Below are 15,534 nucleotides of genomic sequence, written 5' to 3' on the forward strand. Positions count from 1 at the left end.
GATTTGCCATTGAATTTGTGGGGCTAATTGGTTACTAAAATAAAAATGAGCGAATGTCATAGTTATTTGGAATTTTTCTTCAATAGAATTGTTGGAGATATTATCGACTTTTTGTGGTTTCCAATTTTCACTGGCACATTAGAGTGGAACCAAAACTCTGCAGCTGACTGAGGAACGGTTGCATGCCTGAAATGCTCAGAATTTTCTAGGCCTGCAAAGGAATGGCAGAAAGACAGGGAGGAAAAAATAGAATTGGGGACATGGAGATTTGCCCTCTAAATGTTGCCACTAAATCACAAATTTAAGCTAGTTGACCAGAACAATGTCCAAAGAGCGGTGCATGGTATGCTACGAAAGTGTGCCCAGAAGTAGCCTTCGCTCAGAGCTTGTCTCCCAAGAAACAATAGTTTGCCAACAATTTGAAGGCCGCGTAAATTTGGACGTTGCCGTGCAGCCGAGGTGCATTGACAAATTCGGCACTACAACCTATAAATCGTAGTAGCCCTACAATGCCCACAGTATGTTTTGGGGCAACTAACCAATCAGAGGAAAACCAATTAAGCAAAACAGGGACCCAATTGGAGCAAAGCTTGTATTGAATATTATTGGCAAAATGACATTTTTGAGCAATGGGAATAGCTTGAAAACGATGTGCTTGCTCATTTCCACCCCATATTCTCTTGTAATCCCAATAAAGGGAAAATGAAGATCGTCAGAATCTCAGTGGATACTTGGTATCGAAGACTACTCAAGAATTGAATACTGTACTCGTAAGGGTATCAGTCTGGAAAAAAGTGGTATCGAATATCTCAAAAACAAAAACACAAAAGTTTACTCCACATTGGCGTTTCCATGCTTTGGTAAATTCAACTCACTTCAATTGGAATAAATGAAATGGCATGTGTTCAGAAACTTTCTTTCCCTCTTTGCAGGATTCCGTAATCTGTCTCAACTTATCAGGCGTGACAAAACCTTTGAAAGAGGCAAACAAGAAGTTTCTTTCTCTTCTTTCATGCTCGGAAAAGCTCATTATTCCTCAAGCCCCCTGCTCTAATCAGGCCCCCTCTCTACCTTGATGCCCACCTACCTATCCTCCCCCTCTGTCAGCCCCACAAGACAACAACTGTGCGGCTCTTATAGCACCGCCTTCTTTCTCCCTCACTGGCTCTTTGATTCACAGGGTTCCCCAACTTCCCCCTCGCTGACTTTTCTGTCTCTTCTGTCTCCTCCCTCTCTTCATTTCTCCACACTCACCAGCACAGAGCAACGTTGTGAGCACCACCAGCCCATCTGAGGACTGACAAGACATTTAAACCCGCCACCTAAAGAAAGTGTGTCAAATATTAAGGTAAGCATTTTTTCTGTCTATGGACGTGTTATGTGGATTGGTAAATTCGCGTGTGGATTGCGTGGTTGATGTTTTGTCTTTGGAGGAAGTGTTCGTCACAGTTTATCCGCATGCCACATTCAATGAGTTTTAAAGAGATTGCAAAATTATAAGAAATATTTGTTTATATAGTTAAGTCTTTTGATTGATTTTATAAAGGCGGAATGGTCCGTTGACAGTCAAGCAGCGTGTGTGCGTGGGGGTAGGGGGGGGGGGGCTTTTTCCTATCTGCTTTCATAAAGTTCTGAGGAAAACATGATGCAACGTTCTTCAAAGACGTCCTGTAATAATTCATGTGTTCATTTTTAAAATGGAGAGAATGCTCAGCCAGGCCATACTTGAAGGCATACAGGAGCAAATTAGTTAGTAGCACCCAATAAATGAAAGAACAAGCCAGAAGTATCACATAACTAAAGTGTCTTTTCGTCTAACCTAATTAAAGGCAATTACTGGACTCTGGAAGCAGCCAATCAAAGAAGTCCTTAAACCTTGATTTATAAAAACCAGGGGCAATCTCAAATTTGAGTAATCGAATCAGTGCATGCCTAATTGTCCCAAACCTATGTCAACTGTACTTGAGCCACGTGCATCCAGTCTGTACCTCCTCGGCGAGAGCCAATCGGCGTTGAGAACGTAAATTCCGCGAATAATATATCAATCAGTCTCGTTGCTTTACTGCTGAAATTCTATGACTTTGTGTCTTGATCTACTATAAGTTTCTTTGTGTACTAAATAAGCCAAATTCCAAAAGAAAACAAGCACACACAGCAACAAAGACACAAAATTCACCACGTCACAGGGACGGACGGGAGGGACTACAAGCAAAATCAAACAGACTGAAAAGAGGCAGCTGGGATCTAAATACAAACATACAGACAGCGAGGAACACCAACAGGACAAGACCTGAACCACAAAAACCAGGACATAGCATGAAACACAACCCAATATAAATCCAAACAGAAAAAAATGGACCATGACAATATGTATGTTTTCTTTCATACTGCACAAGGAACTTGTTTACAACTTACGGGTAATCCATATGAGAGACTGTTTATTATGTTTCGATTCTAGAGAGTTCCAACATGATGCAGGCCATGGGGGAGGAGCCGCAGAAAGCGCAACGAAGCCTCCGGCAGATCCGGGCCAACATCCAGTCCCGTTCGCTGCTGGCCAGAAAGAGAATGTCAAACATTACCAAGAATGACGTGAAGAGCTTCTTCATAAGGAACGCCTTTGTCATATTCACTGTGGCGGCTGTCGTCTTTGGTGAGTGGAAATATTTAAATTAAAGGTGTTTGAATATGGAAAAAAAATCCCCCAGAAGTAAACCTTGCCTTGAAAAAACAAAATATTGAAATACTGCAAGGTGGTCATTTAAAGTGTTGAAAGTAGAGCTATTCTTTATTTAATTTTTCAATTTTATTTTTAATGCACACGTGAGAAGTGTAATATGCGTGTGCAAAAAAAAAAAAAAATCTCATAAAAATCCAGACTGGAAGGCATGGAAGCAACGGAGTTAAGGTTTTGTTCTGTAAGAATAAAAGTTAACTAATTCCAACATTTCTAAATACACGTCTCAGAAATGTTGAGAATTTAACTTTTGCACCATTCAAACTCAAATAATACAGTTAAAAACATTTTTAACATTTTGCTGTGGATGACCCTTTTTTTTAGTTACCTCCTCGGCACTTGGCATTACGTCAATGACTGGGAAAAGACAGACACAGACGCGCACACACATACAACTTTGAAAATACAAACTGGAGGGCTAGGAGGGAAGGGAGAACAGGTTGTGGATTCATTCAAAGAAACTTGCTTTTAATTATTGTTCTCATTCAACGTTCAGGGAAAATTTCGAGTTGTTCAACCTTTGCGTGGTTCACCGTGTAAGAAAAGATAACATGCATGAAAATGAGGTACATCTGAGATCTTCGTTTGAGATAGAGAAAGAAGAATGGTGTACATCCTGCATGGTGCACAGATTGTTTAAAGGTAACTTGTCCAACTTTAGCGCCATGCTCCGCCCACACTTTGTGATGGCAGTAATGAGTCATCCATCTGTCAAATTTACTGGTCTGTGGATCAATTCCCGAGGAGGAGTTGCAGTCCTGGAAATGACCAAAAAAACGGGACGTTCAGAACAAAATAGCAGACTGAGCATTTCACAGGATATGTTCTTGATTGATTTTCATGCATGGTGAAATGCTGGAATATTCGCAATGCATTTTGTGTCAGTGAGTCTGTAGCATGATCGAGAGCAGCTGTCTTAGAAATAAATAGAAACTCCTACAAGCAAGGACCTCACCGACCCTTGTGGCTGACATCAGAACGTTTTGGAATTAACCTTTGAACCATGGTGTGGCAGGAAGTCAGGCGGGGGCCCACCCACGTGCGCGCCACATCTGTACAGCGTATTTGTGAGTCAACCAGTGCATAGAATCTGTGGGTCCACTTCAGTGAGAGTGCATTACAGTGACGTACATCACAAGAAGAGCATGTGCACTCATTTTCGATGAAAGAACGTGATCTGGATCTTTAAGCGAATTTACGCAGAAATGTTTTTTTTCTCTCTAAATCATGTGACAACATTCGACAATGTCTGTTGCGTACATTGTTGCGTAATAAGCGTACTAAAACTAAATGATGATGTGTACTCATAGGGTACTAAAAACTAAAGTCTCTTCAAAACTTGCACAACCTTTTTGTAAAAGTACACTTAATTGCTAGCTAACTAATATTTGTACATTTCCTTTAATCTTGTTACTTAATGTACAAACTATATAAATAAAAGTAGTAATCATGCTAAATAACAAGCGAACAAAAAGTTACTTGCGAACTAGATAACAAGCTAACTGCATGCTCAGCCCTATTAAGTCACAATTTAACTTGTGATCTAAATAACTAGATGAGTTAAGTTACTATATAACTTATATGTATAACTTTGTTTCATTGTGTTCAATTAATTACTGATGTTTAACGTGACTCTCTGTAGGTATCATTCTGGGGTTTACCCTGCGACCATACAAAATGTCCTACCGTGACATCAAGTTCTTCTCTTTTCCCGGAGAGCTGCTGATGAGGATGCTACAGATGTTGGTGCTGCCCCTGCTGGTGTCCAGCCTCATTACAGGTTAGTCACCGCAACTTAAAGACCAGCAGTGGGCATGTTTTTTTTGTTTTTTTTTAAAAATCCAGCCCACCTAGCACTTACTTTAAAGTCAGTATTTGTTTTGTTTAAAAAATTTCAAATAAAATAAAATATATATTATTCATTAGTTTGGTATATCTGCTTAACACACTATTTGTAGGCTAGAATCAAAACTAAACATTATTATTATTTTAAATTGTAAGAAATACTGTCCAAATATTATATTGCAACCACTTGCCTGCCTGCATCAGAGATGAACCTTAATAGACTAAATGAATCATATTCTATTTTTAATTTCAATTTTGCTGGCAAAGTACTTAAAAAAGAAACAGCAAAGAAGACACATTTGCTCAGTGGCTTTTGTTCTATTTATGAATCAAATGACTTAATGTCTGCACCATTTTACGCCTTCAATCTGGGTCACCACAAAAGACTAGTCTACATAATCAAAAGTCAAAAGACAATTTATTTGGCATCAAAAGTCTTGGGACACTATTCATTGCACGTTGTGTTAATCAATCATGGAGTCTTGAATCTTAATTTTTCATCATAGTGTAAACTTTTATGCAAACTGTACAAGCATAACGAGCAATGGCGGGTTGCGGGTTGTTTAAGTACTTGCTAAAACTTTTAGTCGGACCAGAATGTTTCCATCTTTTCCACTACATGCAAGAGCTTTTAGTTTGCCGAAAGGCCGAAAGAGATGAGGTGAACTCGCTATTGATTGAATGAGCAAACACGATATAGCTATTTTGCCCAGTCATAGTGTTGACAATGGTCTTGTCGTTTGTTTTGACATGCAGCGAGTATACAATGTGTGACCAGGTCATTGAGAGAGAGAGACATCATTGCCTCCTGCAGGGACACAGCACAGATAAGACAGGCGCCTTTGTTCTTTGCATGGATCAGAGCGTAGCATTAGCATTCGGTGACGTCAGGTCATGTGATAACTGGTAAAACACAAGGGGAACAACAACATGAGTGTCAAAACAGGTCTGTTTTTGCCCATTGGAAATCATTTGGAAGTCGAATTCATCAAATTCAAAGGTAAAACTGTGGCAACCAATAACTTAACAAACATAAAAATACAGGGAATATTTTGAGTAACATTTTAAGATTCTTGTATAAGGTCAAAATAAAACATCAAGATGCAAAAATCAGTAAAAACATTCCAGGACTAAAGGCAAAAGAGTAGGCATCTCATTTTAACACAATAACTAACACAATAAAAAGATAACCACTGTAAAATGTAAAAACAACTAAACTTTTCTGTAACATGAAATGGAAAATAAATAAATAAGCAAAAAGCATAGTTGTGTCTAATCTCATTTTAAAATCACCATTGGCCATGATACAAATGTAATAAAAAGAATGTAACCATCCCAAGAATCTTACTGCTTTGAATAGGAGTCTCCTTACAATTTCTGGAACCAAGATTAGGCTACTGCAAAAAATAGCTACAAAGCAAAAGTTACAGATGAACACAATGCAACACAATGTGCGTATTTCAGATTTTTCTCACACAGAGTCAAACTAGCCCACAACGAGGCTGGATGGGTTGAACTGTGTCGGAAAGTTGAGTGGCTAATTATACTGAATGACTGTGTTTGTGTTAAAATAGACGCAGGCTTCCTCGAAAGGACAAACGATGCAATTGTCGATCAAAGTGAAACTGAAAAAAAGCCAAATTCAACCACAATATCCCTTGACGCACTCTCGGCTTCAGCATTGCCGCACGAGGCTAGTTCAACACAACAAATTCACAAAAGGAAATCAAATTAGACTGAGTACTTAACTAGTATTGTGTGGCCAATATGTGTAAATCGATGTGAACTTTTTGGTTGAAGAATTAAAGGGGGAAAAAAACAGTATAGGCCATGGAAAAGTTTCTTTTCAGTGATGTCCACTTAAAAAAAAGTGATGTTTGAACACAATTCAGTGATAGCATCTCAAAGGAATCAGTTTGATGTTGACTCTTTTCAGATCTGTGCAGACTACGAGTCCTACCCAGTCACAGTGACATGTCAAAGCTGCTTGTTTTAGTATGTGCAGAGTTCTCAAAAGTGAGGACACAAGAACTATATTTAGTAACTTCAACTAGACCCCTAGTAATTGGAACAGTGAGGATAAAGGATAAATATGATGGCCTGATGGATTATATTCCAGCCATCGCAGGCTTCAAGTGTGTATACTATTTAAAAATTAAAAACGAATCTTCACATGCATTGCGTTCAGTACTATTTTTGTTTGAAGATTCAATGTAGGGCAACAAAACACACCTGTCAGTCACACATCCCAATACTTTAGGTCACATGAAAAATTGTAGGTCGGGTTCCAGAAAGTCTGGACTTCTTCTCGTGCCCCCAACTTCAACTTTTTCCTCTCTGAAGAGGGACTTGGATTTGTATTTGTACCTCCCACCACCTTTCCAAAACTGCCTCTACTTGCGCTCCTTCAACTTTGCCTCTTTCAATCTTTTGAGTGGAAGAAATTAGTGAGGCCGCGTATGTTGTTGCCCAGACGACTGGTCAGGATCATTGTGTGTGTTGTGTGTGTGTGTTGTGTGTGTGTGTGTTCCCAGGCTTGCCAACAAAAGGATAAGGAGAGGCAGAATAAAGGGGCACAGCGAAGGGTCCTCACCTCTCCTTGAGTGATGACAGAAAAAAGCGAAAACAAAAATTGGGGATGGTCATTCATGTATTAAACAATGGTGACCATAACATATACAGTACCACAAAAGTAGCAAACATGTTGCTGTGAGTAAGCTATATTTTGACATGAAAAGGGAAAAAAAAAAAAAATTTTTACAACTGCTTTTTAAAATTTCCCCAGAAAACATGTCCATAAAAATCAACTGACACTGCTTTGATAAGGCTACAATTGCCACTTTGTAAAATTGATCAAGTTAGGTGTTTAAAGATTAAAAGGTGGAAACAATTGGGAATTTTAAAACAACACGGTGGAAGCATTTCCTCGCACACCACAACCATGGCTGGGAGGCTGCTCCAAAATTGCATAATTCTGCCACAAAAATGCTGCTTTTACATTCCCCCTCCAGTTTATTTTCTAAGTATGTAGATTTGGAAGCTTTAAGGCATTCTATCTTTCAAACCTTCATTTTAAAACCATATATTTATAGCCACCAAGAAACTATTTCCACAAACATGGCTGAAATGCTGCACTTTAAAGGCTATATTTTCTTCAGAAATAAAATGAGGTGTTTTTGTAGCTGCTTCATTCATGCCATATGTTGGCCTATGAAAGGTCGACATTAATCTCGATTCTCACAAAGGGGAATGCTTTGCTTGTTTATGCTTTGAATGAACATAAAGGGCATCACGGGAGGCGACACTTTGAAATGACGTCACTGTTGTTCCTTTTTCTCCCGAAATCCACACCCACGCTATTTCTATGACAACTATAGTAGTCAATTGAATGCGGCCACAACTATGGGAGACAGGTTTAGTGTTCTATTGACTGCAGCAGTCATAAAACCCAGTTTAAACATTGTCTTCTCAGGGGAAAGATTCTTACCTGAATAACATTGTGTCAAAACAAATAAAAGCCACAAATGAATTGTTACAAGAAGCCCACAAATTACAGGACGTTTTATAAAAATAAAAAAAAGAGGCTCTTTTGGGGGGCGTGGTGGGTGAGGGAGTTAAGAGTTTTAAAAGAAAAAAGAAAAGGATGATCAAAGTGTAGATTCTGGCAGCGGCTGGACGGTTGCTTCACAATGTTGTGTGCATCAGATGCCAAACATGCTTTATCTTTGGCCAAGCCAAGTCGATCAAGGTCAATGTGTTAATTATTAACTGAGCAGTCACACGTGAGTTTCTTTTGGCCCAAAATATTTGAATAAATCGCTTGGGAATTATGCAGCATTCAAGGAGGCTCCTCCGATACGCCTTCAAACTGTGAGCACCATTTAAAATATACAAAAAGCAAAAGCGGATATAATCGTTCCCTGGGTGCCGTCCAGTAGGTGTTATTTACCCGCCATGTAGATCAGAGCGGGGTTAGATTTCTTATTGTGCTTTGTTCCTTCTTAGATAGTTGGACAGATTATGGGCATGGGTGTATTCCATCTATAATTACAGCGACTTTTTCCCAGGCTCACTTTATGTACGTTCGCCATGACACAGTTTTTTTTCCCATATTCCAAATACAAACTCAACTTTCGTAATTATTAACAGCACAGGCCCACACTTTCCCCAAGACTGTTTTGGAAACAAAAAAATAGAGTTAAAGAGAGAATAGCGCCCCCTTAAGGATGTGCAGCGTTTCTCCTTGTGCAAAAATACCCACAATCAGGATGTCAAGCATAAAATATTTGCGTTTTGTAGAAAAAAAAAACAAAGGCTTCTCTATGTTCAAGTAAAATTATAGATATAGGTGTATTTATGAGAAAATAAATGTTATATTTATTTTTATTTTATGATTTGTTCTGACGATACACGATACACATCATTTAGTGGTGGAATTCTAATTGGAAATGTGTGACTTTTTTTTTTTTTCAGGCATGGCTGCACTAGACAGTCGCGCATCAGGTAAAATGGGCTTGAGGGCGGTTGTGTACTACACCACCACTACGGTTATTGCCGTGTTCATTGGCATCGTCATGGTGCTCGTCATCCACCCTGGCAAAGGCTCCAAGGACGAGTTCACCAATCAACAGCAAATCGAGCGTGTCAGTCCCGCTGACGCCTTTCTGGACCTTATCAGGTAAAGATGATAAGAATGTTTTTTAAAACGTATACGGCAAGGGACTGACTAACTCGTGTCAGAAAACAAATGTCTTGAATTGAAAACTATGACAAAAAAACTCTTGTATCACGGCATAGACCACAAAATATTTTTATAGATGACAAACGACGACTGGAATTTCCCTTCTGTTTTATACAAGCCCTACCCTAGTATAGAAAAAAAAAGGTAAATTCCAGTTCCAACAGTTCCAATGGCAAATGGGGGGTAAAAATTCACCTAACAAAACTGAAAAAACAACTTCCTGGTTGACTGAAGATAATGTGAATGTGATGTTTTGTAGGAATATGTTCCCTCCGAACCTTGTGGAAGCCTGCACCAAACAGGTAATGTGTAATATATACTCACATTTCCATTTCCCTTTTATCTATTACTTATTAATCAAATTCAATAATAATTTCATAGTTTTGTTAATTGATTACCAAATTACCAGTTTATAACCAGAGTTGATCCATTATGTGAATTAAAAACAACGCAAATCTGAATGTAGTGGTGATGGGGAAGTCAAGGCAAAATTTTTATTTACAATAATGTTTTATGCTGCGCCAGTAGTCACTATTGCGTTTGCAGAATATAAATTAAGCAACCCGTTTTATCCATTTTGCCACTTCCGCTTGACTGAAAATGACATCACAGTTGCTCAGGGCTCAAGTAACAACCAGTCACAGGTTAACTTGTGAACATCACATGACTAAATTCTGTAAACAAGTGAGTCGTTACCTGAACTCTGAGCAACTGTGATGTCATATTGGGTTGACAGCAAGTGGCAGAATGGCCACCACTGAGATAGATGGTGGATTTTATGGCTGAATTAATATTACGCAAATACAATATTGATCAGAATGCGGTGTTTAAACTAGTCAGAGCACATAGAACATACTACTGTAAAGATTTGTCTTACCTGACTTCCCAAATATATATATATGTACATATATTTGTTAAGGAAATAAATAGCCTATTTTGAGAAAAGCGTTTTCATATCGACTCTGATTAGATTGTGCACTCATGTTGTGGCTCGTGAACAAGAATTGAAATGATGCTGCATCTTCAAGTGTGATTGCATGAGTAGACTAGATAAGTAGCTGGAGGACTCATGTAGACTTGTGCAAATGTTTTGTGTCCTACGTTCCACCATATCATGAATGGAGACGCGTGTGTTGTTACCTCTATGTCTGGAAATGTTTGTTCCATATGCTTTTCTTTACAGATGTAGTCATTTCACTAGAGTCATATCCCGAGGATCATCAAGGCACTGTGAATATATGGCAAGCTTATTAAATTGCCACTGCACTGCTGCCAGTGTGGCTAAAAGCTGCAGCGGCTAATCTTGAGGCTCTCACTTTTCTTTCAGTTCAAGACACACTATGCCAAGAGGGTGATCCAAATCAACGTGACGGTCAACGACTCAGTGCTTAACGGGAGCCAGATGATAACGAGGGAGGAGATGATCCCCGTGCCGGGTGCAGTCAACGGGGTCAACGCGCTTGGCCTGGTGGTCTTTTCCATGTGCTTCGGGCTGATCATCGGGAAAATGGGGGACCAAGGACAGCCCTTGAGGGACCTCTTCGACTGTCTCAACGAGGCCATCATGAGGCTGGTGGCCATCATCATGTGGTGCGTCCAAACTAAATTATCCAATGACACATACTTGTTTTCAAATGTATTTTTTAATTTGTTTTCTTGTAAATGAAATTTTCATTTCACCACTTTGCTTTCAACTTCATGTAAAGTAAAGTTTATAAATCATTAACATTTTTCATACCAAATAATTTTTTTTTCTATTTTTGTTTTATAATATAATAATATCTCATATCTAATTTGGTGTTATCAACATAAAACCTGAGAGTTGTTGAAAGACAAAAAAACAAGTAACTGAAGCTGAGGAAAGATGGAAACTCAATCAGAGCTTTTTTCGGATCAGGTATGCCCCCATCGGTATCCTGTTTCTGATCGCGGGTAAAATCGTGGAGATGGATGACATCTCGTCAATGGGCGGCCAGCTGGGAATGTACACAATCACTGTCATTAGTGGCCTGCTCATCCACGCCATTGTGGTCCTGCCCACAATCTACTTTGTGGTCACTCGAAAGAACCCTTTCATCTTCATCGCGGGGCTGCTCCAGGCCCTCGTCACGGCATTGGGAACATCTTCCAGGTTTGGTAACCATTCTGTCACTGAGACGCACTTGCTGTATTCGCTAATGTGCTTCTTTTGACCTTAGTTCCGCCACCTTGCCAATCACGTTCAAGTGCCTTGAGGAAAACAACAAAGTAGACAAGCGCATAACTCGCTTTGTACTCCCCGTGGGCGCCACCATCAACATGGACGGCACTGCCTTGTATGAAGCGCTGGCGGCCATCTTTATCGCTCAGGTGAACAACTATGACCTCAACTTTGGGCAGATTCTCACCATTAGGTAAGTGCTCTCACACACGCATGCACACGCACTCACTCGTTGTTGTGCATGCATGCTGGGAGGTCAATGCGGGTCAAATTAAGGACCATTAAAATGCCTCCTTCTATTTCCCTGCAGCATCACAGCCACAGCAGCCAGCATCGGAGCGGCCGGTATCCCGCAGGCGGGGCTGGTTACCATGGTGATAGTGCTCACGTCTGTGGGCCTGCCCACTGATGACATCACACTCATCATCGCCGTTGATTGGTTCCTGTGAGTACTTCCTGTGCCTCGTTGTCAACATTTTTACTTAGAGATAGCGATCCTGCATTTCTGGCAAGAAAAACGAGCCTTCTTAAAGTCCTAAAGCGCAAAACTGATGGGTCAACTTAGTCCCTTCTTCAGTGTCAGCTGCTGTTTATACAAACATGCTCAAATGTTTTAGCTTTTACAGATTGTATCGACAAGCTTGTCACACTGTTTTCAAAGATGGAAAATTGTTAAGTCAACTTGGCATCAACTATTCCATCTTCCGGTTATGAAAAAACAGACAAGGAAAAGAGGGAGGCAAACATCCTGTTTTACAGGCAGCGTAAAGGTGCTTTTGATAATATTGTACATCTGAAGTTGAAAATTGCTGGATTTCCTCCACAAAATTTTGACTTCACATGTTCTCGGTTTTGGGTCGCAGCTTAGCGGTTTGGGGCAAGCAATACAGATGATCTCAGCAAATTGATGATGAGAACAATATGTTAGGAAACAATGACTGGTTTGTAAGTTTGCTTACATAAATGCTTTCTTTGTGTCCTATTTGCTACAGGGACCGACTGCGCACCGTTACTAATGTCCTGGGAGACTCCATCGGGGCTGGTGTCGTGGAGCATCTATCTCGTCACGAGTTGGCCAAAGACCCAGAGGAGGTCCACTCGATAGCAGCTGAGGAAGCGGACATGAAACCCTACCGGCTCATCCACCAGGAGAACGATTATGAGAATGAGAGGCCTACCACTGTCAGCGAGACCAAAATGTAGCAGGTTTTGTTTGTTGCTGCTTTTCTTTTTTACAAAGTCAAAATCTTCCACTACAGAACTTGACACTTCTTCAAAATGATCAAAAGGTGTTTGCAAGGGCATTGGCATCTTGCGGCTTGATTCAGCCAATATTTGAAGACAGGTTCCACAGAAAACAATGGAAATTTGTGAATGAATCACAAATTGTTGGGGGTTCCCTATAGGCTCTCCCTTGGCAACTGTTGACTCAAGCTCAACGGGCATGGTTGCTGCGGGCCCTGATTTTACCAAGCAATACACTTCCATAGGATGTTTTTTTTTTTGCATTTCCATTGTCAAAATAACTTATTCGTACCAAACATTTTTTTGCCACACTTGGTTGGTGTACCAGCCTCTGTGGTACCGTACCAAATGCCATGTTTTCACTGCACAGTACTTATTCAAGTGGACAACCTTGGAAACAGCAAAGGAGAATAACAAGGGTCTCCTGTGTTAACAGGTCAGACAGAAATTTTACTTGTGGGCAGCTACAGCAAAGTGGAGACACTAAAGCCTCCAGAGCTACGCTAAGCTCACATTAGCATGTTTGATTACTTTTGTCATTTGTTATCCGAAGTAGTTGAATGTATTTCTAGTATTAATATTGGTAGCCAGGTACAGTGCAGTTGAAAAGGTTCATATAGGTCTGTCTATTTTCAGGGGATGGGAGGTCAATTTGTGCTTTTATATACATAAGTTCTTAGTAAAGAGAAATTTATGAAGTTCTTGTTAAAGCTATGCAGTCATCTGCATAGTCATTCTCTTGGTGCCACGCCATTCTATAAATTTAAAAGCGATTTATTTAATTTTTTGGGAGACCACAATTCAGGTTGCATAGCATATTCTGCTAAGTTGAAAACCACCACCCCACCCCCCTAAATGACCCTGGATAAATCCTCGATCTTGGTTAAACAATGCGGTCATCTACATGATTATTTTCCAGGCATCTGCTTTGAATTTTAAAGGGTTTTTCTTGTCCTGTTTCAAGACATATAAACCAGTTAAAAGCAAGGTTTTGGATAATCCTAAGAAATTGTCAGCGTAACCATTCTCCGATTGATGTTTTTTTTTTCAAAGTTGGAGGTTGAAGGTTAGCGCTTGATAAAACTATGCTGTCATTTTCCCAGTGATGCATTATTGTACACTATGTAGTTTGTTTAGCTACTGAGCTAATAGGACTAACGGCGTGGCTCTGCAATAATTATAAGACAAAGAAAAGGTTTCCAAGTGTACTGCATGGTGAAACATACCACTAAATCCTCAACTGTGATGATGACAATTTCTCCCACTAGAGTCCAGTCCTCCTCTGAATCCAGAAAACCTACAGTTTCTCACCCCCCTCACCCACGACAGTGGTGCTGCTCAGAGACTGTTATGTTGGAAACCATGCACATAGTACACTGTGAACAGGCTGGCTTCTTTGGGAGACCAGAAAGACCTTCTTACTTTAGTCAGGCATGAGAGTCCTTGTGAGATGTTACAAAGCGGGTATGCTGAACAAATATTTTGTACTATGCTTTTAATTAATTTTGTAACCACAAATCCTTATGACCCCTCTCCTGAAAGTGCGCATAGGCCTGTGTGACGCACTGGAGGTTTAACAAAAAAAAAGAAAATTGCAATGCGAATTCACATGGCTAACATATACTGTACTGTATAAGGGATAGAAACCAAAATTTCTCAGCATTATTTTGATCCATTTTTTTTTAAATCTGAGAAAATAATGTACTTTTTTCTTTTCTCTCTCATTTATATTGTCAGCAATTACATAGTAGAATTAGAATGCATGAAATTCCATGAGTCATTTTTTTAATTTGTAAATTATTTCAACAGCTGTAGAATGATGATACATTTAGATATGACAACCATAACAAATTGAATCTTTTTTTACATTAAAAAACAAGTCAGAAAATCCAAAATAACAACCAAATATTATAAGCCAAATGTTGAATCCACAAAATTGTCATTACCAAATCCCAATATTTAAAATATATATATATTTTAAAGCAATTACAAATGTAGACTACTTTGTTTCTGATTCCATTTGTGCACATTTTTCAATAAGAAAATTCTATTGTAGTATATCAAAAATACAGATAAAATTACATAACTTGTTTTATCACTATGATTTTTTTGGTTAACTGAAATTAATAGATTTTGTAAGTAATTTAATCTTGCTTAGCCAAATGACAGTTGACAGAGCTGTGTTTCCCAAACTGTGGGTCAGAGCTCCTAAATGGGTCCTGGGTCATGTATTTTAAGGGTGAAAAAAAGTGCTGTAAATTTGTTTTATTGATGCCAAATGACAAAAGGGCTTTAAAAAAAAAGTTTATAATTCGTGTATACTATGTCCATGAAATATTTTACTAAGTTTAGTTGACAGGAATGTTTGAGAAAGCCTGTTGTTTTACATAGATAAATGTGGATGTTAACTGTAGTGAAATCGCTAAAGGTTACTTGATGATTCTGTTACAAATCCAGTTAACAAATCTTGTACAGAGACAAATTAATTGGATAGTTTGTTTCTTTGCGTCCACAGAACGTACAGTGTTTGTAACTGTAGATTGCATAATGTTTTGTTAAAATAAAGGAAATAAAAAAACAAATAACTCGTGTTGTTAATATGTACAGTGAGATCCCACATACTTGTTCTGGATTTATCTGCTGATGTGTCTTTTGGAGATTGAGCTTCTTCTATTTTTTGACAAGCATACAAACACGAGAGCGCCCCGAACACCTTTGTATCAATTCCAAAGTGACGGATTTTTAAGAAACTTGTTTATCATGAAT

At 39.1% G+C, this 15,534-nt stretch overlaps 1 protein-coding gene across 1 annotated transcript; it reads left to right on the forward strand.

The window, feature by feature from the left end:
- The first annotated feature begins 1,179 nt into the window (after positions 1-1,179).
- LOC148397874 (excitatory amino acid transporter 1-like) lies at positions 1,180-15,353 on the forward strand. The gene is made up of 10 exons (XM_088375950.1): positions 1,180-1,348; positions 2,459-2,653; positions 4,380-4,517; positions 9,056-9,260; positions 9,583-9,625; positions 10,651-10,913; positions 11,221-11,454; positions 11,522-11,716; positions 11,834-11,968; positions 12,516-15,353. Exons 2-10 carry the CDS (start codon positions 2,470-2,472, stop codon positions 12,724-12,726), a joined length of 1,608 nt encoding a protein of 535 aa, XP_088232076.1. The 5' UTR covers positions 1,180-1,348; positions 2,459-2,469; the 3' UTR covers positions 12,727-15,353.
- The last annotated feature ends 181 nt before the right edge of the window (positions 15,354-15,534 follow it).

The sequence above is a fragment of the Syngnathus floridae genome, chromosome 5 (genome assembly GCF_059516105.1).
Source record: "Syngnathus floridae isolate MCC-2025c chromosome 5, RoL_Sflo_1.0, whole genome shotgun sequence".
NCBI lineage: Eukaryota > Metazoa > Chordata > Actinopteri > Syngnathiformes > Syngnathidae > Syngnathus > Syngnathus floridae.